Here is a 25,305-nt window from a genome sequence, read left to right as displayed (position 1 = left end):
CTGTGCCTGATATCAATATTTATGTGATCAGTGGACTCGAGCATTTTGGCTTGATGAGTATTTGGGAGCGGGCTGCGCGCCGCAGCGGATGTTATGTGGGATACCTTTTCCTTGTGATTATTTGATGTTGTGTTTCCCTCTGTGGGACGATTTGATGAGCACTATACTTTTGTTGTTATACATGTGGTTCTCGTTAGAAAATTCTTATACCTTGTTTTTCTTTATTTGTGTTGCGTAATTAAGTTATTGCTGGTTCAGTGTACGAGCTGTGTAGTGTGAGAATTTGTGTGTTTCCATGATGAGTCATCAGTTAGGCTGCTTGTATTGGTCGAGATGTGGTTCTTGGACCTGAGAGTGGTACTACGGTATTGGGGGTGAAGAGTGTTTGAAAGTATGTGGGTGTTTCTGCTAAGATTTGGATAATGGCCCTGGCGGGCGAGAGGGTTTCTTGACTTGTTGACTTCATAGACGGCTATGAGTTCCCGCATGTTTCTTTATCATGGACAGTGATGTGGAGGTCCGGAATAAGGATATATTTAATGTGAGGTGTGTTGCCGGCATCCAGGATGTTATTGGAGCAGCTATGGTGGTCAGAGGTTATTGCTTCGGGCATTGAGTTGTGTGGAGCAGCATGTGATTGTATTTGCAATTGGAATTTATTTTGGCTCTATTCAACTTGTTCGGGTATATATAGTGTAATGATGTGGGATTCGAATCGTATAATGAAACTCAGATGTTGAGGTTTGGGTTCTGTTCTAAGGTGATGGGCTAAGGAGGAGGTGAGATCTTCAGTTAAGTTGCATTGACAGTTTTGCTTAGGTTGGGTTACGGGGAATGACCCCCCGGGTGTATCTATGGTGAGCTTATGCAGTGGTCCGATGGTTTTGGAACGACTCCAGGCACGTTTGAGGACGAACGTATGTTTAAGTGGAGGAGGATGTAACGGCCCGACTGGTCGTTTTGAGCGATTGCGCCTGGCTCGGCAGTTTGAGGTCGCGAGCAGCTTCACATTATGTATATTGACTTGCGTGCATGGTTGAATTCAGTTAATGGATGATTCAGAGTCAAATTGGAAGAAGGAAACTGGCTTGGGAAGTTTAAACGGTGAGAATTTGACCGGAATTGGACATTTGGGTAAACAGCCCCGGAATGGGTCTTGGATGATCTCAACAGCTTCGTATGGTGATTTTGGACTTAGGCGTGCGTCCGGATTTGGATTTGGAGGTCCGTAGGGTAAATTGAGGCATTTCGGCGAAAGTTGGAAAAGTTGAAGTTTGGAAAATGGAGAAGTTTGACCCATAGTTGACTTTTGTGATATCGGGGTCGAAATGCGATTTCGAGAGTTGGAGCAGCTCCGTTATGTCATTTTGGACTTGTCTGCAAAATTTGGCATTATTCCGAGTTGAATTGATAGGTTTCGGCATGAGATTTGATATTTGAAGGTTTGGAAATTCATAAGTTTGATTTTTGGTTTGATTCTGATGGGTTTTCAGTATTTTATGTTTTGATGATCTAACAAACTTGTCATGAAGAACCAGATAGAGCACCTAACAGACAGGACATACATTTCATATGAACTGATCGACGCCTGAAAATCAGCAAAGGGAGGAACACAACAGGGACCTGATGATCTGGCCCTTTAAGGTTCTCCGACACAAGCAAGTCAGTGACTGTACGCAATCAAGATAAAGAGGAACACAACAGGGACCTGCTGCTTTAGGTTTCTCTGACAAAAAGTACAAGTCAAGTACACAGCTGGAACGTGATAGAAGAAAGTAACCATCTGGCAACTGGTACAGAAGAGGAACACAACTAGGACCTGGTCTGTTGGTGTGTCCTGACAGGAAGTACAAATCCCACTATCCAGCTGGAACGCAACTGTCTAGAAATGGATGTGCAGACTGTGCAGCAGTCACTTCTCATTGGGAAGAAGTCACCAAGAGTTGACATCACTACCCATTGTGATATCCTTTGTGATAAAACAACCTGGTGCAAGACACACTTGCTTTGTGCATTCAGTGATATTCTCTCAAGCATAACAAAGTTCATCTAGCATTGAAGTCACTGGTGTGTCAAGAACAAGAAGACAACTCCACTAAGGATAAGTTTCTAATAGAGTCCTATGTACGTCCATAGTTGAGTTTTAATCTTGTTAATTGTTCTACATTGTAATTCCTAGTTTGCTTACTTAGAAGCGCTGTCTTACGAACAAACCAAATTCGTAAACTTTAGAGTTTATGTTGTGACTAGAAATAGTCATAAGTTAAATCCTCTGTAACTAGGAGAGTTATTGAGTGGCTTGTGGTGGTGCATCACAAGTTAGTTTGAAGTCTTTGCAAAAGGGAGTTTGCAAAGTGGCTTGTAATAGGTAGATTACAAGTTAGGTGAGTGTAAAGCCTACAGGTGTAGGTCGTGGTTTTTTGATCCCCTTGTGTGGGATTTTTCCACGTAGAAAATCTCTGGCCTTCTTTACATTCAGTCCTTACTGCACTCTACGTATCAGTCTCATAGAGGACCAGGTACTCTATAGTTTGGTGGACTCACATAAGTCAACATGATGTGATTTGAAGGCTCGACTAAATTCATATAATTTTTTAGGTCTTGTTGGTATGTTTGGTTGAGATCATTGGGGCCTAGGGTGGATTTTGGATGGTTAACGGATTGGGAATTGACTTTTGAAGATGGCTGAAGTTCAGTTATCTGGTGCATCTGGTTTCCTTCTACGATTTCGCGAAGGTTTTCCCGCTTTTGCGTAGAGGAGTTGCAGATCACTGGGATTTGCCTTCGTGTTCACAATGCAGATCCCACGTTCGCGAAGCACTAAAGTCTTAATTATACGCGTTCGTGATAGGGTCCTCGCGCTCGCGTAGAGGAGTAGGTCCGTTGGGTCACCAGGCTTTTAGCCTATGCGATCCCGTAGTGAAGCATATGTTCACGAAGTGTCAGGAAGGTAAAGCTCCGCATTTGCGTCTGTGGGTTCGCGTTCGCATAGGCCATTTTTGTAGCTCTGACTTATTGTTCTTCGCAATCGCTTGAGGGTCCCGCGATCATGATGCATAACAGCTGGGCAGATTTAAACATTTCAAAATCGAGGGTTTGCCATTTTCTTCATAGTTTGAGATAGAGAGCTCGGATTGAGACGAGATTTTGAGGGATTTTCAGAGGAAACATTTGGGTATAGATTCTACACTCAATTTTGGTTAATATCCACTAATCCATCGTCAATTTCATCATTTAATTAAGGATTTGGATTGATAAAATTGGGGGAAAAGTTGAAAGGTTCTTAAACCGAATTTTGGGGTTTTGATTGAGGTTTTGGTATCAGATTTGAGTAATTTTTGTACGGGACTTGTGGTTGAATGGGTATTCATATTTTATGACTTTTACCCGATTCCGAGATGTGGGCCTAGGTTGACTTTTTGGGCCGATTTTCTAATTTCTTGTTAAAGTCTTGTTTTCATTAATTAGATTAGTTTCTTAGTTATATTTATAGTATGTAATTGCTTTTGGATAGATTTGGGCCATTCAGAGTCGGAAAGTCGAGCAAAAGGCATTCTTATTGACTGATTGAGCTTCGCTTGAGGTAAGTCACTTTCCTAACCTTGTTTGGGGAAATCCCCTTAGGATTTGGTACTGTTTTAATAATTTGTGATATGTGAGCGCCATGTACGCGAGGTGACGAGTGCGTACACGGGCTAAATATTGAAAAACCCAATTCTTGCTGAGTAGTCTTCTTTAACTACTTAACTGAGTTATCCTAGCCTGTGTAGTCATCATGTTTGTCTAATATCGCATGCCTACTTGCTTAAATTCTTACTTGTAATTTGTACAACATGCTTAATTGGATTACCTGTTTTTCCTTGAATTGTACTCAATCTTTAACTATAGGATCTCTTGTTGTAATTTCGTTGTTCCTTAAGTTATGAGTTGTGTATTTACTTTTGGGACTACGAGACGGTACCTCGGGAGCTTTCCCGTTGCATATTTACTTTCGTGAATACGAGGCGGTACCTTGGGAGATCCCCTATTGCATATTTACTTTTGGACTACGAGGCGGTACCTCGGGAGCTCCCCCGTTACATATTTACTTTTGGGACTATGAGGCGATACCTCGGGAGATCCCCTATTAGGTATTTACTTTTAGGACTACGAGGCAGTACCTCGGAAGCTGCCCCATTGCATATTTACTTTTGGGACTATGAGGCGGTACCTTAGGAGATCCCCTGTTGAGTATTTACTTTTGGGACTACAAGGCGGTCCTCGGGAGCGCCCCTGTTGTTTAGTCCTATATTCTGTGTTGTTACGTTTTTGTAAATTCTCATTGTTAAATCTCAGTCTTTTCATTATATTACTATATCTTTTGCCTTAAATATATTATTCCAGTAGGGCCCTGACCTGACCTCATCACTACCCTACCGAGGTTAGGCTTGGCACTTACTGGGTACCGTTATGATGTACTCATGTTACTCTTCTGCACATGTTTTGTGTGAAGATCCAGGTACCTCCTACCAACCCCACTATTAGTAGAGATTTTGTGTTGCTGCTGTGGAGACTTCAAGGCATATCTACCATCGTCCGTAGACCTCGGAGTACCCCTCTATCCTTTTATGTTGTCCTTCCTTATTTTCCCTAGATGTTCATGTATAGAGACAGTTAGAAAAGTTCCTTAGAGCTTGCGACTTGTGACTACCGGGTCTTTGGGAGTTGTTTATACTCGGAGTTTTTTGTTTTACTTGTACATGTCGAGCGACAGTTTTCCAGCTTTATTTGTATATATACCTGTTGTATTTAAGGTTTAGCTATTATTTCTGTTATTAATTTAGTTATTCCGCAACTGTTAGGCTTACCTAGTCTTAGAGACTAGGTGTCATCACGACATCTCACGGAGGGAGATTTTGGTCGTGACAAGTTGGTATTAGAGCTCTAGGTTTATAGGTGTTATGAGTCACAAGCAGGTTTAGTAGAGTCTCGCGGATCGGTATGGAGACGTTTGTACTTATCTTCAGGAGGCTATATAATTGTTTGGAAAATTTCACTTCATTGATTCCTTGTCGTGCGAAATTGTTGACTTCGGAATTCTAGACTTTTGTCTTCTATTTTCTCATAGATGGTAAGGACACGTACAACCAGATCAGATGACTAGGCACCCGCTCCCCCTTCTAGAGCCGCGAGAGGCCAAGGATGTCCATGCGGTGCCTCTAGAGCACCCGCACGAGATGCTACCGATACCACCAGTGGCTCCAGTTAGAGCGCAGGCACATAAGACGCCTATTACTGCACTAGCTCTTCAGGAGATCCTTGCACAGTTTCTGAGCATGTTTGGCACTTTGGCTCAGGCAGGGTTGATCCCACTTACTCCTGCCACATCTCAGGCTGGTGGAGGAGCAGAGACTCTCGCCGCCTGTACCCTAGAGAAGCGGGTTCATGTCGACCAGGATCCAAAGGTCATACCAGTGCAGCCGGTAGCCCCAGTTCGTCCTGAGGGTAGGGAAACAGTTTCTGAGGAGGAGCAGCTCAGGATCGAGAGGTACAAGAAGTACCACCCTCCTACTTTCAGTGGCCTGTCGTCAGATAATGCCTAGGGTTTTCTTGAGGAGTGCCACCGTATCCTCCGTACCATGGGTATAGCGGAGTCGAGTGGGGTTTCTTTCACTACGTTCCAACTTAGAGGAGCGGCCTATCAGTGGTGGCATGTCTATGAGTTAGGTAGTCCGGCCGAGGTAGCTTGAGGGAGTATGTTCCCCCGAGTCTCAAAGATGCATGACGCGTAGAATTTGAGCAATTGCGCTAGGGTTCTATGACTGTGTCAGAGTATGCGGCTCCCTTCAGTGATTTGGATAGACATGCACCAGCCTTGGTTAATACAGTTCGAGAGAGGATCTATCGATTTATCGAGGGGCTCAACCCTAGTATCAGATTTAGCATGGCCCGAGAGTTGGAGATGGACATCGCATACTAGCAGGTAGTGGGGATTGCTAGGAGATTGGAGGGCATGCTGATCCGGGAGAGAGAGGAGAGAGATGACAAGAGGTCTCGAGAGTCTGGCACTTATAGTGGTACTCGTGCCTTAGCGGCAGCTCGTCATGGTAGGGGCTATATGATCTCCCTGTTCATTCAGCATTTCCAGCCACCAGTGGTATTCCGGCCACTTCTAGGCCCCAGGATCCTAATTATGCACTACCATTTTCTACTGCACCTCCTGCACGGGGTGCTTTCAGCGGTTAGTCCAGACGATGGCTCGAGTCAGCCACAACAGCCACGCCCTCCGGGAGCTTTTTTTGAGTGTGAAGACACTCGCCATATAGTGATGGATTTCCCCAGACTTAGGAGGGGTGCACCTCCACAGACTACTCAGGCACCGCGCGCTCCATCGGGTCCCCATGCTATGATTACAACACCAACTACCACTCCACCTACTCAGTCAACTCGAGGTGGAGGTCGGGTAGGTAGAGGTCGCTTTAGAGAGGGGGCCAGGCCAGATATTATGCTCTTCCTTGTCATACAGAGGCAGTTGCATCCGACTCTGTCATTACAGGTGTTGTTCTGGTCTGTCATTGAGATGCGTCAGTCTTATTTGATCCAGGCTCCACTTATTCCTATGTGTCATCTTATTTTGCTCTGTATTTGGGCGTATCCCGTGATTCTTTGAGTTCTCCTATTTATGTGTCTACACCTGTGGGAGATTTTATTATTGTTGACCGTGTGTATTGGTCGTGTTTGGTTGTTCTTAGTGGTTTTGAGACCAGAGCCGATTTATTATTGCTCAGTATGAAAAACTTTGATATTATTTTAAGCATGGACTGGTTGTCGCCCCATTATGTTATTCTTGATTGTCACGCCTAGACCGTGATGCTGGCTATGCCAGGATTACCGCGGTTAGAGTGGAGAGGTACCTTAGAGTATACTCCTAACAGAGTTATTTCATTTATTATGGCTCAACGAATGGTTGAGAAGGGGTGTGACGCGTATCTAGCTTATGTGAGACATGTCAGTATTGATACTCCTACCGTTGAGTCAGTTCCGATAGTGAGGGATTATCCAGATGTATTTCCAGCGGATCTTCCGGACATACCGCCTGACAGGGATATCGACTTTGGTATTGATTTGTTGCCGGGCACTCAGCCCATCTCTATTCCTCCATATCGTATGGCTCTGCCTGAGTTGAAGGAGTTAAAGGAACAGTTATAGTAATTGCTTGACAAGAGCTTCATTTGGCCGAGTGTGTCACCTTGGGGTGCTCCAGTCTTGTTTGTGAAGAAGAAGGATGGTTCTATGCGTATGTGCATTGATTATCGCTATTGAACAAAGTTAGAGTGAAGAACAAGTATCTATTGCCTCATATTGATGACCTATTTGATCAGTTACAGGGTGCCAGAGTGTTTTCCATGACTGACTTCCGTTCAGGCTATCATCAATTGTAGATTTAGGAGCCTGATATCTTAGAGACTACTTTCAGGACTCGGTATGGTCACTACGATTTCCTTGTGATGTTATTTGGGCTGACCAATGCCCCAGCAGCATTCATGCACTTGATGCATAGTGTATTTCAGCCCTATGTTGACTCATTCGTCATTGTGTTTTGACGACATTCGGGTGTGCTCCCAGAGTCGGGAGGATCATGAGCAGCACCTGAGGACTGTGCTTCAGACCTTGAGAAAAAAGAAGTTATATGCAAAATTCTCAAAGTGTGAGTTCTAGCTAGATTCAGTGGCATTTTTGGGTCACATAGTGTCGAGTGAGGGGATCAAGGTGGATTCGAAGAAGGTGGAAGTAGTGCAGAGTTCGCTCAGACCGTCTTCAGCTATGGAGATCCAGAGTTTTCTTGGTTTGGCGGGGTACTGCTATCAATTTGTAGAGGGTTTCTCATCTATTGCAGCACCTATGACCAGGCTGACCCAGAAGAGTGCTCCTTTCAGGTGGACAGAGGAGTGTGAGGAGAGCTTTCAAAAGCTCAAGACAGCTGTGACTACGGCCCCAGTATTGGTATTGCCTACAGGTTCGGGGTCTTATACTGTATATTATAAAGCGTCATTGATTGGTCTCGGCACGGTGTTGATGCATGACGGTAGGTGATTGCCTACGCGTCTAGACAGCTGAAAGTGCACGAGAAGAACTATCCTTTCCATGACCTTGAGTTAGCAACTATTGTTCATGCCTTTAAAATTTGGCTACGGTATCCCTTGTGAGATCTACTGATCATCGGAGTTTGCATCATCTGTTCAAACAGAAGGATCTTAACTTGTGTTATCGGAGGTGGTTAGAGCTGCTTAAGGATTATGATATCACTATTCTATACCATCACGGGAAGGCCAATGTGGTGGCCGATGCCTTGAGTCGTAGGGCGGAGAGTTTGGAGAGCTTAGCATATCTACCAGCAACAGAGAGGCCATTGGCGTTGGATGTTCAGGCCTTGGCCAACCAGTTTGTTAGATTGGATATTTCTGAGCCGAGTCGAGTTTTGGCTTGAGTGGTTTCTCAGTCTTCTCTTTATGATCGTATCAGGTAGCGTTAGTACGATGACCCCCATCTTTTTGTCCTTAAGGACACGATTCAGCACGGTGATGCCAAGGAAGTCACTATTGGAGATGATACTGCATTGAGGATGTAGGGTAGGCTATGTGTGCCCAATGTAGATGGTTTGCGTGAGTTTATTCTCCCAGAGGCTCACAGTTCACGGTCCTCCATTCATCTAGGTGCCGTGAATATGTATCAGGACATGAGGCAGTATTATTGGTGGAGAATGAAGAAAGACATAGTATATTATGTATCTCGGTGCCTAATTTGTTAGCAGGTGAAGTATGAGCATCAGCGACTAGGTGGATTACTTTAGAAGCTAGAAATTCCAGAGTAGAAATAGGAGCGGATCACTATTGATTTTGTTGTTGGGCTTCCATGGACTCAGAGGAAATTTGATGCAGTTTGAGTGATTGTGGATAGGTTCATTTCATTCCAGTGATGACTACTTATTCTTCCGAGCAGCTGGCTCGAGTTTATATCTGCGAGATTGTCAAACTTCATGGCGTGCCGGTATCTGTCATCTCTGACCGAGGTACGTAGTTTACAATGCGGTTTTAGAGAGCCGTACAACATGAGTTAGGTACTCGGGTTGTATTGAGCACATCATTTATCCCTCAGACGGACGGACAGTCCGAGCGCACTATTTAGATACTAGAGGATATGCTCCGTGCATGTGTGATGGAGTTGGGGGGTTCTTGGGATCGGTTCTTGCCACTTGCGGAGTTTGCCTACAACAACAGTTGTCAGTCAAGCATTCAGATGGCCCCGTATTGGGCTTTGTATGGTTGGCGGTGTTGGTCTCCCGTGGGTTTGTTCGAGCCGGGCGAGGCTAGGCTATTGGGTACAGACTTGGTTCAGGATGCTTTGGAAAAGGATAAGGTTATTCAGGATCGACTTTGTACAACCCTATCCAAACAGAAGAGTTATGCGAATCGGAAGGTTCGCGATGTTGCAGTCGTGGTTGGGGAGCGGGTTTTGCTCCAGGTTTTGCCCATGAAGGGTGTTATGAGCTTCAGGAAGAAGGCAAAGCTGAGCCCTAGGTATATCGGGCCTTTTGAGATTCTTGAGGGGGTTGGAGAGGTGGCTTACACTCTTCCACTACCACCTAGAGCCTAGCTGCAGTCCATCCATTATTCCATGTTTCTATGCTCCGGAAGTATCACGGCGATCCGTCTCACGTGTTGGATTTCAGCTCAGTCTAATTGGGCAAGGATCTATCTTATGTTGATGAGCCAGTGGCCATTTTGGACAGGTAGGTTCAAAAAGTAAGGTCAAAGAACATTGCTTCCGTGAAGGTTCAGTAGAGGGGCCAGCCGGTCGAGGAGGCGACTTGGGAGACCGAGCATGATATGCGCAGCCGTTATCCTCATCTTTTCACCACTTCAGGTATGTCTCTATGCTCGTTCAAGGACGAACGATTGTTTTAAGGGGGGGGATGTAATGACCCGACCGGTCGATTTAAGAGTATTAGCCCCGATCCTCTATTTACTGTTCCCTCTGTTTCATTTTATGCTTGTGTGACTTTTCGGGAGGATTTGTTTTGGTTTTGGAGTGAAATGGGACACTTAGTCCCTAAAATGGAAGCTTAAGTTCTAGGAATTTGACTGTAGTTGGAATTAGGTGAAGATGATTCCGGAATGGAGTTTCTTCGGTTCTGTTAGCTCCGTTGGGTGATTTTGGACTTCGATGAGTGTCCGGATTGTGATTTGGAGGTCCGTAGTTGAATTAGGCTTGAAATGGCAATTGAATTTTTGGGAAATTTGATCGGGAGTGGACTTTGTGATATCGGGGTCGGATTCTGATTCCGAAAGTTGGAGTAGGTCCGTAATGTCAATTATGACTTGTGTGCAAAATTTGGGGTCAATCGGTCGTGAATTGATAGGTTTCGGCATCGGTTGTAGAAGTTTGAAGTTTTAAAGTTCATTAAGCTTGAATTGGGGTGCGATTCGTGTTTTTAACGTTGTTTTATGTGATTTTAAGGCTCAGCTAAGTTCGTATGATGTTTTAGGACTTGTTGGTATGTTTGGTTGAGGTCCCGGGGGCCTCGGGTAGATTTCAGATGGATAACGGATTGGGAATTATTTTTGAAGATGGCTGAAGTTCAGTTATCTGGTGCATCTGGTTTCCTTCTACGCGTTCGTGAAGGTTTTCCCGCGTTCGCATAGAGGAGTTGGAGATTACTGGGATTTTTGCCTTCGCGTTCGCGATGCAGGTCCTGCATTCGCGAAGCACTGAAGTGTTAAGTCTACGCATTCGCAATAGGGTCCTAACGTTCGCGTAGAGGAGCAAGTTCTTTGGGTCACCAGGATTTTAGCCTATGCGATTGCGTAGTGAAGCACGCGTTCGCGAAGTGCTAGGAAGGTGAAGCTTCGCGTAGGCCATTTTTGTGGCTGTGACATATAGTTCTTCGCAATCGCGATGAGGGTCCCACGATCGCGATGCATAACACCTGGGCAGATGTAAACATTTCAAAATCGAGGGTTTACCATTTTCTTCATCATTTGAGATAGAGAGCTCGGATTGAGGAGAGATTTTGAAGGATTTTCAGAGGAAATATTTGGGTAAGGATTCTACACTCATTTTTTGGTTAATATCCACTAATCCATCATTTATTTCATCATTTAATTAAGGATTTGGGTTGAGAAAGTTGGGAAAAAAGTTGAAAGGTTCTTAAATCGAATTTTAGGGTTTTGATTGAGGTTTTGATTGAGGATTTGAGTAATTTTGGTATGGGTGAACTCGTGGTTGAATGGGTGTTCATATTTTGTGACTTTTGCCCCATTTCGAGACGTGGGCCCGGGTCGACTTTTTGTGGCGATTTTCTAATTTCTTGTTAAAGTCTTGATTTCATTAATTGGATTAGTTTCTTATAGTTATATTTATAGTATGTAACTACTTTTGGCATATTTGGGCCATTCGGAGTCAGAAAGTCGAGGAAAAGGCATTCTTATTGACTTATTAAGCTCGGCTTGAGGTATGTGACTTGCCTAACCTTGTGTGGGGGAAATTCTCTTAGGATTTGGTACTGTTTTAACAATTTGTGATATGTGAGCGTCGTGTACGGGAGGTGACAAGTGCGTACACAGGCTAAATATTGAAAAAGCCAGTTCTTGGTGAGTAGTCTTCTTTAATTACTTAACTGAGTTATCCTAGCCTGTGTAGTCATCATGTTAGTCTAATATCGCATGTCTACTTGCTTAAACTCTTACTTGCAATATGTGAAACATGCTTAATTGGATTACCTATTTTTCCTTGAATTGCATTCAGTCTTTAACTATAGGATCTCTTGCTGTAAATTCGTTGTTCCTTAAGTTATGAGTTGTGTATTTACTTTTGGGACTACGAGGCAGTACCTCGGAAGCTTCCCCGTTGCATATTTACTTTTGGGACTACGAGGCAGTACCTCGGGAGATCCCTTGTCGCATATTTACTTTTGGGACTACGAGGCGGTACCTCGGGAGCTCCCCCGTTGCATATTTACTTTTGGGACTACGAGGCGGTACCTCGGGAGCACCCCCGTTGCATATTTACTTTTGGGAATATGAGGCGGTACCTCGGGAGATCCTCTGTCGTATATTTACTTTTGGGACTACGAGGTGGTACCTCGGGAGCTCCCCCATTGCATATTTACTTTTGGGACTACTGGCGGTACCTCGGGAGATCCATTGTTGAGTATTTACCTTTGGTACTACTAGGCGGTACCTCGGGAGCGCCCCTGTTGTTTATTCCTATTTGGTGTGTTGTTACCTTTCTGTAAATTCTCATTGTTATATTCTTAGTATTTTCATTATATTACTATATCTTTTGCCTTAAATATATTATTCCAGTAGGGCCCTAACCTGACCTCGTCACTACCCTACCGAGGTTAGGCTTGGCACTTACTGGCTACCGTTGTGATATACTCATCTTACTCTTTTGCACATGTTTTGTGTGCAGATCCAGGTACCTCTTACCAGCCCCACTATTAGTAGAGAGTTCGTGTTGCTGCTACGGAGACTTCAAGGTTTATCTTCCAGCGTCTGCAGACCTCGGAGTCCCCCTCTATCGTTTTATGTCGTTCTTTCTTATTTTCCCTAGATGTTGATGTATAGAGACAGTTAGAAAAATTCCTTAGATCTTATGACTTGTGACTACCGGGTCTTTGGGAGTTGTTTATACTCGGAGTTGTTGGTTTTACTTGTACATTTCCAGCGGCAGTTTTCCAGTTTTATCTATATATATACCTGTTGTTGTTAAGGTTTAGCCGTTATTTCTATTATTATTTCAGTTATTCCGCAACTGTTAGTCACGATATCTTACAGAGGGAGATTTGGGTCGTAACAGACTCATCTTCATTTGTAGCCTTGAGGACCAGTTCCTTATCCCTTTTTGGTTCTTCCTTGCATTGTTCCAGCTTTCTCATAATTCAAATTCCCAATCAACTCGTCTAGTGATATTTTGTCCAACTCCTTTGCTTCTTAAATGGCTGTGACCTTTGGTTCCCGTGAGGCAAGAAGAGTCCTTAGGACTTTGCTAATCAATTCTTCATAAGTGAACAAATTTCCCAATGACTTTAGTGCATTCATTATGATACAAAACCTGGTCATCATCTCCTGAATACGCCCAGACTCCTTCATAGAGAAGAGCTCATAGTTTCTCACTAGCTACTTAATTCTTGATCTCTTCACTTCATTTATTCCTTCATGGGTAGTTTGAAGTGCGTCTCAACTTTCCTTCTCATTGGAGCAGGCAGATATCCTATTGTATTCGTCAAGACCAAGTCCACAAATGAGAATTTTCTTGGCTTTGGCATTCTTTTCCATCATTCTGAAGTCAACTGCCACAAATTCTGAGGAGTCCTTGGGAACAGTTTTATTTTATCCATTTTTCTTGGTGGGAGTCAATGGCCCTCGTTTTACTACTGTCCAAAGTTCATAGTCCTCAGCCGTTAGGAAATACTCCATTCTTGTCTTCCACCAATTGTAATATTTTTCATTAAATAGGGGTGGTCTAGTAGTTGTTGTCCTACGTTAATTCCAGGTTGAGCACTCATTTCTTCCAAGATCTCTCGAGATTTTAACCATGTTTAAGAGAATCCATTTTGATGCCAATTGTTATTTAGAGTGTCCTCCTAAATTACTAAAGAACTTGGTTCTTTACCTTACTCCTTACGCTTGAATAAAATCAACAGAAAAGTAAAAGACATTAATTTTACGTGAAAAGCCACCCCTCTCAAAGGTTCAAAAACCACCACCTACCACGTAGAATTTTAACTTCATCTTCACTAGAATAAATGAGCCAAATGTACAAATTACAACTCTTGTAACCTAATTCACCTCTACACTTCAACTACTTCTACTTATTGTATGAGGATTACAAGTTACTTTAACTTGCGAACTTAGACAATAACCTAACTAATATTGTTTGAATGTAACATGAATAAAACTCAATTCCCTAATACACATGAATTAGACTAACTCAAATATAAAGAAATTAACTTTCCGGATAATTTTGGTCAGCAACTTCACGTGCGTTTTGAACCGGAAATGTACGTGCCTTTTGAACCGGAGTGTTGTGCGCTTTTTCCTCGGTATGTATGTGAAAAAGTTGGTCTTCAACAGTCCATAGGCAAGGTATTTAAATCCTCACAGTTCCGAGATCTTTGGGAGTCCGAAGCACAGTTGAACTCTCGTTCACTTACAATTCCTAAGATCATGAGGACTCCTCAAGCTTCGTGATTCCTAACTGCAAATTTCCTTAGGCGGCATCCCTTATCACATTAAGAGTCCTTTCCACCAATATTAAACTGCAATAACTTTTGCAGAAAAAGTTACTGTGTTGTGAGGACCTTCAGCAGCTACTATGAGAACCTAGTTCTTAGCACATGTTCATTACACACTTGTTAATCATCAAAACATATAACTCAACAGATTCTGGTTAATAAATAACGCAAACTCTCCCCTAGCCAACTTGGTAAGACAGTTTCTAAAAATATTTTCTGAAGATACTTATAATTTAAAAAGTATTTTTTTTTTTTATGATTGGCCGAAGAGTTACAAGTATTTTAGAAAAATAAAACTATTTGTTAAAAATTGAGTACAATGTTAGCAAATCGAATAATATTTTAGATGAAAGCTTTAAGTATTGAATATTGATGATATTGTCTAAGTGTTGGTAAGAACTTTAATATTAAATTAAGAATTTAGATAACTCAAAAAGAAAATGACTTCTCCTAAAAGAAAAAATAAGTCATTTTTTCTCTCTTTGGTGAATAGTATTTTCTTTCGAAATATTTTTATAGACAAAGTAACTTATTTTCTAAAAAACATATCCCAGAATATATTTTGCTCGTACCAAACACACCAATATTTACCAAGGAATTTGATATTTAACACCATTCATCTACCAAAGACAAAAGGGTCATTTTCTGAAGTAGTTTTGCTTACTAAAAAGAAAATTTTCTATAGTAACAAAAAACCGAAAGAATGAAGATTGAAGGAAGAGTTTTGGGTTCTAGCATTGCTTAGTTGGAAGCATAATGTACTGCAATAGAATAAAATGAAGTACAACTGAAAAATGTTAAGTTTCATAAAAGATTTCCTTTGACAATTCTTGGCCACCCAAAATTAAACTGGAAAAGCATAATAATTGGCCCACGTAATCACCAGCCCCATGATCCATATATGACATTGCCACCAACTAGTGGCACTATACTCTTCTCCCTTCCACATATCTACAACATTTCCTAGGATATCAAGATTTAGCTAAAATATTGCATAGAAATTTGGCTGTAACTAGTGATACAGAATTTTGCTATGGAGGCTCTCAATGCAGCAAGTTTGACACCTCTTTCAGTTTTTTCTGATAGAAGAAATGAACCCAAAAAAATCCCATTTAAGAACCTTTCAAATTCAGCCAATTTTAGCACCAATTCATCAAATTCACTAGATGGTCTATCAAGAAAAGTTCATGGGGGTATAGTAGTACTTTCCTCAGTTTTCACTACAAGTTTAGCTAATGCATTAACATATGAAGAGGCACTTCAGCAATCAACTACTAGTACTTCAACACCTGATTTTGATGCAAATGCCTTTGTTGAAACTGTAACAAATTTTGTATCTGAAAATCCTTTAGTTATAGCTGGTGGTTTTGCTATTTTGGCTTTGCCATTAGTTCTGTCTCAGGTGCTTAGTAATAATAAGCCTAATAAGAAATGGGGTGTTGAGTCTGCTAAAAAAGCTTATGCTAAATTAGGAGATGATGAGAGTTCAGAATTACTTGATATAAGGGGACCTGTGGAATTGAGGCAAGTGGGGAGTCCAGATATAAGGGGTTTGAAGAAGAAGGCAGTTTCAATTGTTTATAAAGGTGAAGATAAGCCAGGGTTCTTAAAGAAGCTAGCTTTGAAGTTCAAGGAGCCAGAGAATACCACATTGCTCATTCTTGACAAGTAAGATTTCAAAATTATTGCCATTGTTTATAGTTGTGTTGTTCTGTGTTGAAGACATAATTAAGTAGTACAGAGAAGACAGCATCGCTATATAATAACCATACTATAAAAATCAGTTTTTTATGGAACCAATTCTATGCTATGTTATAAGATATGTTCTCTATAACAACACTTTGTTATAACAGCAAAAAAAATCTGGAACAAATGAGGCTGTTATAGAGAGGTTTGACTGTAATTAAAAGTATAATCTTTTTAGTACTTTAAGCTTTTAGATGAGGTAGCCATACATTTCAACATGGTATCACAGGAAACGAAGAGGTCCTTGTTCAAGTCTCTAGAACCCCTTATCAGAAAAAAAAAAATCACATGTTTAATCCAAGAAAACGAGTAAGTCTTGCAGGCCGCCCGCACTTGAGGTAGCCTATGAAAACATAATTAAGTAATTAAAAATGTCTCGCTCTAACCGCTTAAGCTTTAAAATGAGATGGTCACACGCTTCAATATTTTGTTTATCTTTTTGGAATCTTGGTGAAGCCTAGCAATTGATTTGGACAGACAGTTATGTGCTTACATTCCTTAATAGTAATTAATTATTGTGCTAACATGCTTGCACTAGCCGAGGGTCTACCGGAAACAACCTCTCTACCTTCTCGAGGTTGGGTAAGGAATGGGTATACTAGCCCCTAGGTTTGTTGTTGTTGTTGTTATTGCTAACATGTTTGCGTTGTGACCGAATTGATTTAGTCGAATTAATTACAGCTCTGATCGTTGAACTTCTGAAAATTGTATCTTACCCCACATTCTGCTAGTAATTCTTTATAACTTCACGATATATGCCTTAAAAGTGTATTTATCAACTATTCAGAATATATGTTTGAGTTTAACTCTTTTTAATGGAAAAAGTTAAAGATTTGCTGGCAAAATGAAATGTTTTTCTTGCTTGATGGCAAACTAGTTGAACATATTAACTCTAATCCTGTCACTTTCTGGATTATAATGAAGCCAGATTTGATGGGAACTCTGAATTGGTTGCGGAGCTTGTCACAGCAAATGGTTTTAAAGCTGCATATGCAATTAAAGATGGTGCTGAAGGACCGCGAGGATGGAAGGTTTTACATTCAAAAATCTTGATATCTTTCTGAATTTTAAAAATTAAGCAGAATGAAGCATAATTAATTCCAATTTTTGCAGAATAACGGCCTTCCTTGGATACTTCCGAAGAAAACATCGAGTCTTGATCTGGGCAATCTGTCTGATGCTCTTGATGGTGTTCTCGGGGTATGTTTTTCTCGCTAAAACATGGTACTTTGCTAAAACATGGACAGCTAAGAAGTTCTGCTTTCCTGTTTCAAGTGCAAGGAGCAGTTGTACATTTCTGTTTTTAGAACTTCTGCAGTTTAACTCCACAATCCTTAATTAACAGTTCCTAGGTGAATGGTTTGCGGATGACAGATACAAGTGACATCTTTAAAATATGATAGCTATAACTATAAGTGACATTTCACATAGTTTCCCAGCCTTGATATTTCTCAGAAGCTTTATGTTTGGAAGCCACCATGTATCGTTTAAGAAGCTATTTAGGAGACTATTTAACTTGCATTTATCAATTTCATTAGGCTATGTGGTGAATACTGGTCTAGTACTACTATTCTAATCATAGACTATTTCGGTTTTGCATTTTGACATGATTAACTTAAATGAGATAACTTTGGTGGAATGTGGATATGCAGGACGGTTCTGATGCTGTTGCAGTAGGTTTAGGTGTAGCTGCAGCTGCCGGGCTAGGATTTTTGGCGTTCGCAGAGGTCAGGCTCCAGAATATTTTATCCTGAACTTTATGTTGAGCATTCATTAGACAGCTTATTATCGGTACTCCTTTTTCAGGTAGAAACGATACTTCAACTGTTAGGCTCAGCTGCACTTATCCAACTGGTCAGCACGAAACTTCTATTTGCAGAGGTTTGTCAGCATCATTTGCTATGAAATCTTTTCTTCTCTCTCCAGTACGTGGAGTCGTGGACCTCAGAAACGCATTTTTGGCAATATGAACTTACTCTTGCCTTAACTGCGCTCTTCCTTCTTGAATTGTTTGTTTCTTTTACCTGTTGAATTATTGCTTCTCTTGCTCAGCTAAACATTCTTTGTTGGAAAACTATACTACGTATATTGAAAACATATTACCTTTTATGCATACTAATTCTCGAACACCCTTAGGAAAACTCTTGTGGCGCCACTGTTTTCAGCGACATATTACATATATATATATCCAACAACTTTAGTAAGATCTTGAAATCTGAAGTTAAGTATTCCGAAGCCTCAAAAGATAACTTGTTAAGGAAATATCATTTAATTTACTTAATTTTTCGTCTACAAACGTTGTCCTATGATAGAAGTTGAATCCCATTTTATATACTGTTAGTAAGATGAGAAAGCCTCTATGGTTTCCACAGGTTACTTAACGGTAGAAAATTTTCGAACATGAGAGGTCCATTAATATTTTGACATTTTCATTTTCCAGGTCAGAAAGCAAACTCTGCAACAAGTTGATGAGTTCGTCACCACCAACATTGCTCCAAAGGAGCTTGTAGGTGATATTAAGGTAATCTTCTCATATGTTCAGAACTTCTTGAAGCATTTTACTTCCCATATCGGAGAACGGTATGTTTTGTTTTCAACAAGATAGTTCGTGGTCACAGTTCCATTAGTCATGTACTTATGCTTCTGACTTTGAAACTTCAGCAAATAGGGATGGCTCTTCTTCCGACGCCCGTAACTAGCAAGTCTCTACCTGCACCTGCAGAAACAACTCCTGAAATCAATTCAGTCCCTAAACCAGAAGTCAAAGTAGAAGCTCTAACTGAAATTTCAAAGCCACTTTCGCCATATCCTAGTGTAAGTTTTCCTTTTCATTCTGAGTAGTTGGTCTTATCATTTCACTTTGATTTGCTACATGAATTCCCTTGCTGATTTTAATATCTTTCTTGCTAATTCCCTCGCCGATATTGAGGTATTGCCGAGTGGACAATAGTAATTCATTTATTTTGTCTAAGTTACTTCCCTTTGTTTTCTCATATTTTTCATTAACTGCATCATCTTGCAGTATCCCGATCTCAAGCCTCCAACATCGCCGATGCCTTCACAACCTAGTGGCAGTGTGGAGAAAACTGAAACAGTTTCCAAGGTAGAATTATCTGCCGAGTCTACTCCGGAAATCAATGAAGTCCCTAAACTGGAAGTCAAAGCAGAGGCACTAACTGGAAGTTCAAAGTCACTTTCTCCATATCCCAATGTAAGTTTTTCCTTTTCATTCTCAATAGTTGGCCAGTTTCTTCATTTCATTATAACTTGATACATGAATTTTCTCGCATCATATCCAAGAATCTAACATCTATCGCTGATGAAATGAGGATGATCCCCGCCTAAATTCTGGTTTTGCTGAGTGAACTAATTCAATAACATGTGATTTCGTCTCTGGGACATCCCTCGTTGTTTTGTCCTAAGTTGCCCGAACTCGGGTGCGTATGTTTGATACGGGTGAGGATCTAGAGGCTGGAGCCTTCATGATCCAAATCCTAACATTCTGGGGTATGGATCCAAGTACGCATACGGGTGCGGGGATTCGGCTAAAAATAATTTAAATTATGTGAAAAAGTTACAAGGTATTTTGAAGGAAAAAGCAATGATCAAGAGGAGAATCCGAGAAGGAGATAAAAGGAAAGGACTGACATAGAAATTTCTATGTACAAGGTATTTCATTTTCTAAAATTCCACCCTAACTTTTGTTCTGATTTCAAAAATTATTATATCTGTCGCATAATTCTCTGTCGATTTTGATAAAAGTATCCAAAATTGGTTGACCATATTCGATAAGGATCCCGCACCCACACACACACACCCGCGTCAATGTCGACACTGATGCAGCACCGAAAGTGAAGAGTCCGAGCAACTTAGGTTTCGGCATCTCTTTTATAGCAACATCTACACACTAGTCACCTAATAGATAACAACAGGTACCCGTCCATAAAAAGTGTAAAAGGGATCTAAGCCTTCCAAGCAACATCTACAGATCTTCATCAAGAAAACTCCTTACATTCTCTCTACTTGCTTTACTCTCACAGAATTACTCTTTACTTTTGTCCATATTCTTCTGGTTGGCTGGTTCTGAACTAAAGAGGCTCTCTACTATGAATTGGAAAACGGATCAATAAAATGTCCTCTCATATTCTTCAGTAACTGCAACATCTCTTTTGAATTTGTTGATGCAGTATCCTGATCTCAAGCCTCCAACATCGCCAATGCCTTCACAACCTAGTGGCAGTGTGGAGAAAACTGAAACAGTTTCCAAGGTAGAATTATCGGCTGAGTCTCCAGAAATCAATTCGGTCCCTACACTAGAAGTCAAAGCAGAGGCACTAACTGGAAGTTCAAAATCACTCTCTCCATATCCAAACGTAAGTTTTTCCTGTTCATTCTCAATAGTTGGCCGGTTTCATCATTTCATTAATAACTTGATACATGAATTTCCTCGCACCATATCCGAGATTCTAACATCTTTGCCGCTGATGAAACGTGGATGGTCCTCATTTGAATTCTATAACTGTGGTATTGCTGAGTGGACTAAATAACGTTTTACTTTGTCTCTGGGACATCTCGTGTTGTTTGGTCATCTCTTTCATATTAACATCTATACACTGGTCACCCAATAGATAACAACAGGTACCCGTCCATAAAAGGTGTAACTAGTCACCTGGAAAATGAGGCAGGTTATGTAATACACTCGGAGTATAAAATTTCTTTACATTATCAGTGTATATAAGTTATATTCTTTCTTTGTGGTTGCAGTATCCTGATTTCAAGCCGCCAACATCACCAATGCCATCTCAAGCATAATATTGGACTTGCGGATTCAATATATAAGGTGTATCAGCTCCACAATTTCCAGTTGGCGGAGAATTACATCGCGATATTCTCTCTCAAGTAAAAGCTAGTTCCTCCATGAAATATTGATTTTGCACCACCTGCATTTGAAGGAAAATTCGTAACAGTAGGGATCCATATACTCATCATTATGTCCATTTCCATTCTTTATAATTTATTGATGGATGTCATATAGATCCAATTGGTGTATAAAACGTCATGTTATTTTGGCAATACAATCACTTCTAAGCAGAAGTGTAGCAATATATAATGAACAGAATTTATATAATTACATACATTCTGTGCAAAGATTTTTTTTTACCCAATCAGTGTAGTTTACATTAATTAGTTTCTCTAAATCTTGAATTAGTGTAGTTTGTCAGTGTAGTTTCACTTGGATATTTCTCTTTTATTCTTGACCTCTGTCATCTTGCTTGTTATACGTGTGTAAACGTATTATTCTTCAGTATTACTATTGATTGATGTCTATTACTAAAGGGAAATTTAGGTCCATTGCCCTTCTAAGTTGAGAGAAAAAGGTAAACAAGTGGTCTGTGATTATTAACATAGAAGCAAAATGGGAACTCATTTTACTTATGGCAAATTAGAAGTGAACAAACAAGGAGGGGCGGGGACATGATTGAGGTAGTAGCAGAGACAGGATTTTGATCTAGAAGTGTTAAAAATTTAAAAAATAAACTCGCAAAAAGACTAAGGTAAATATATATATATATATATATATATATATATATATATATATATATATATATATATATATATATATATANCTTAGCGAAATGACTTTCGCCTTTTCTAGCCTTTGAAAATACATTTTATACTAGACAAAATAGTCATTTAATTATTTTTCTATATTTAGAATTTAGAAATTCATTAAAATATGATTATTAAATTTTTCCTTATTAAATTATGTACCTAAAAATTAGGATGTCAGAACCAATTACAATTTTGTGTTAACTAAATCATTTAAAAAGTCAACTATTTGAGACGTTAGCACAAAAATTGAATACGTCTTTTTGCAATAGTTCTATATAGCAATTTTTTAAACATTTATGAATAACTTTTTTGAAGAACAATTTTACTTACACTTAATAATTTCAATAAATCATATTAATACTCTGATAATGTGGTAAATCCATGTGAAACCAATACTAAAAACTACTAAATATATAGGCAAATTCTACTTTTTAAAAAAAAGATTGTTTTCTTTATTCAAGCTATATTATTATAAAAGCACGAAACTTCAAAACAAAATTGATCGACCTGCTTATCATTTAAAAATAAATATTATATCGGATAAAGTTATCATTTGATTACTATTTTCCGATATTTAGAACAGTAAAACTAACTAAAGTTTTGACTATTATATCTTTTCTTATTTGAACTATATATAAACTCCTAATATTTAGGAATATATCCTACCAAAATAAGTTATGTAAGTCGAGTAAAATTATTTTCCAAAGAATTTATAATTTTAAAAATTATTTCTTTCGGAACAATAATAATCCAGGTGACATTAGAAATTTTTCACTTTGAGATAGCAAAGCAAGTCAATTGAAGAAGAAAGAGGCAAAAACTTAAAGCAAATTGTATAAAAATCATACTCAAGAGCTCATGATTATGTTCATATTGCTAATATCTATTGCCGACTCAAGCGATTCTTTTTTAAGAAAATGTTAATAGAATTTTCGTAGTTTGTTATATTATTGATAAATACATTTAGCATATAACTATTGCATGTAACAAGCAAATATTAAAGTCGGAATATGTGGCTGACTGATATTACCTATCACTATTGAGCTAAAGAAAGTAAGAACATTTATATCAGCATATATAATCTCTTTATTATGATAATGATAAGAACCTAAATCTATTCATAAAGAAAGTCCAAATGATAAAATATATGAGGACTTTCGTAGAATAGAGATCTTCCTTTTTTCAATTTGAGAAATAAGGATTAATGTCATTATTATAGTAGGAAATCAGTTTTTTTCTTTAATTTTTATTTAATAAAAATTAATTATCTACATAGTTTTTATAAAATTTATATTCATTAATACCAGATACACGCACAATGCGCGTACTATAAGACTAGTACTATATTAAAAGCACGAAGGCCCTTAGCGAAATATTGTTCGCCTTTTTTACCCTCGAAAAATAGATTCCATATAAGACAAAATAGTCATTTTAATTATTTTGCTCATATTAAAGGAATAATCATTTAATTATTTTCCTAATATTTAGGATTCTAAAATCAACTAAATTTTGTGTACTAATGTTTCCTTATTTAAATTGTATAAAGTATTTATAACTCAATCAATCGTTATTATCTTGGGTTACCTTTTAACAGTAACGTGCATACAAGAGAACAAATTTATATATATAAATAATTCTGGGAATGAGAAAGCTGATGTGGCATGCCTCAAATGCCAGCATCTATATTTATATTTTTCCTTGATTTTTTGATTTTTCCACCTTATTTGAATGCAATTACTCAATTATTAGAATTCTTCCCCTATACATCATTATGAGTTTTAAATAAGGGAAGAGAAATATAATTATGTTATAAATAGAATTTTATTTGTGGTGAATATCTATATTTAGAGAGATTCTAGAGTTTATTACTTGGTGGCTAAGTCACCCTCTCCCTATAAATAGAGGGTTCCATTCCATTGTAATTCATCTCAAAATCAGTAAGAATTCTCTCTCCCTACTTTTCTCTGTAATACTATTCTTCTTCTTTTATTGTTTTATAACACGTTATCAGCACGACACTCTAACCAATTGAGTAGAAGCTTTGGGATTGAGCATAATGATTGTCAATTATTCCATGAACTTCCTTCATGATTAAATTCTGGATTTAAGGTAAGTATTTCACCGTATGTTTCTTTTTTATTCTATAATTTGATTTTAAATACAAGCAAAGACAATAAATTATGATTACAACTCTAATGGAGTTTGTAAGAAATTATAACCACCCAAAGTGGTAAAATTTCTATGTCTTGCCATGTTCAAAGTCATGTATGATCGTGAGCACAAGAAGTGAAAACCCGTCCCATTGAATTTGCTCCGTTCTCATTCCTTCAAGAGAATGTGATAGCAATATGTGATAAGTCTGAAAGAAGACAAAATTATTACCGTGAAGGTATCAATGGATGTGGACGTGGCAATAGACGAAATTATAATCGTCATCATTGTGATAATGAGAATAATAAGGATTCTCAAAATAATCTTTCACTCTGTGAAAGTAATATTTGTCATCGATTTGACATGATATTTTATAAAGCACATATAGATGATTATAGTCCATCCATGATTTGAATGTGAAAACATCTGATTTATGAATAGATATTCATTCTTGGAAGAATATGAATGTGCTAGTGGTAGTGAATATACCACACTCACCTCTAAAAGGAGGTTTGAGATGATATAAGAAAACAATGTCATTATTATGGCATGAATGGTCATTGGTCACGTACCTATTGTACGCCAAAATATTTTGATAATGTGATTATTAAAGAATAACAGTAATGCAAGAAACAGATCTTGCATATAATTTTGACCATAACCATAATGGTATAACTTTCTCCTTAAAAGAGATATTCACCATATGGATATTGATGAATATGTGGTACTACAAAATTAATTGAGAACTCTGCAAGAGCCAATTATACTATTTTGGAGAAACACAATTGATTACCAATAAGGTATTGTGTTGTAGTAAGTCTCAAAGAAACTTATTCAGTTTCCAAAGTATACGCGAAAGCGGTTGATTATATTGAAACTATAAATAAAGGAAAGATTTAATATCTTCTATTGCTACAACTTGTAGCTGGGTAATATGTATGCGAAAAGCTACCCGCTTTATTCTCCAGTTTGTACTACACAAATAAAAGAATACCACAAGATATTTATTGATATAAAAACCCATATCATAATAGACTTGGAGTTTATTGATAATTGCACACGTCATGGCGTAAATCTGAAGTTTATCAGTATTGATAATTTATTCAGTTGGCATAATTGGTTTACCCATATCAATTTAAGTATGATGTGAAAAAATAAAAGAGAATTCACATGGGTAAATATTAAAGAACCAGCAAGTTCTTTACGAATTCTCTTATAATGCTTGTTCTCATTAATTAATTGACCAATTAAAATTGGGATTGAATCCCATGAATGCTGGAAATATCAAAGGTGAATATGGGCCCATTCACCTGCCATGTATACCACATAAGATGCATCTATGAGATGGTTGCATGTGCGATTATTATTAACCCGCAACATGGTATTTGCGAGGTAACTTGCTCAATAATTTAGTTTAGAGCATATTCTAGATTTTCTATTCAAGAAGTTCATCTTGATAAGTTGGTCTACATCACAGCTGGTTTAGCAAAATGATTTATTGAGTACCTCCACTTAAT

At 39.0% G+C, this 25,305-nt stretch overlaps 1 protein-coding gene across 2 annotated transcripts; it reads left to right on the top strand.

The window, feature by feature from the left end:
• Nucleotides 15,178–21,184, top strand: LOC109231060 (rhodanese-like domain-containing protein 4, chloroplastic). Of its 2 annotated transcripts, XM_019396600.1 has the most exons (10): nt 15,181–15,946; nt 16,953–17,055; nt 17,138–17,224; nt 17,677–17,751; nt 17,831–17,905; nt 18,465–18,545; nt 18,686–18,838; nt 19,047–19,235; nt 20,212–20,397; nt 20,789–21,182. In XM_019396600.1, the coding sequence occupies exons 1-10, from the start codon at nt 15,312–15,314 to the stop codon at nt 20,834–20,836; spliced, it is 1,632 nt and encodes a 543-aa protein (XP_019252145.1). In that variant the 5' UTR covers nt 15,181–15,311; the 3' UTR covers nt 20,837–21,182. The 2 variants fall into 2 exon arrangements, with proteins under 2 accessions (XP_019252146.1, XP_019252145.1); XM_019396601.1 differs by lacking the exon at nt 20,212–20,397 and having other exon boundaries at nt 15,178–15,946; nt 20,789–21,184.

Source organism: Nicotiana attenuata, chromosome 8, assembly GCF_001879085.1.
Source record: "Nicotiana attenuata strain UT chromosome 8, NIATTr2, whole genome shotgun sequence".
In the NCBI taxonomy this organism is placed as follows: Eukaryota; Viridiplantae; Streptophyta; class Magnoliopsida; order Solanales; family Solanaceae; genus Nicotiana; species Nicotiana attenuata.
Note: the sequence above shows the minus strand (reverse complement) of the source record. Positions and strands in the feature narration are given on the sequence as shown.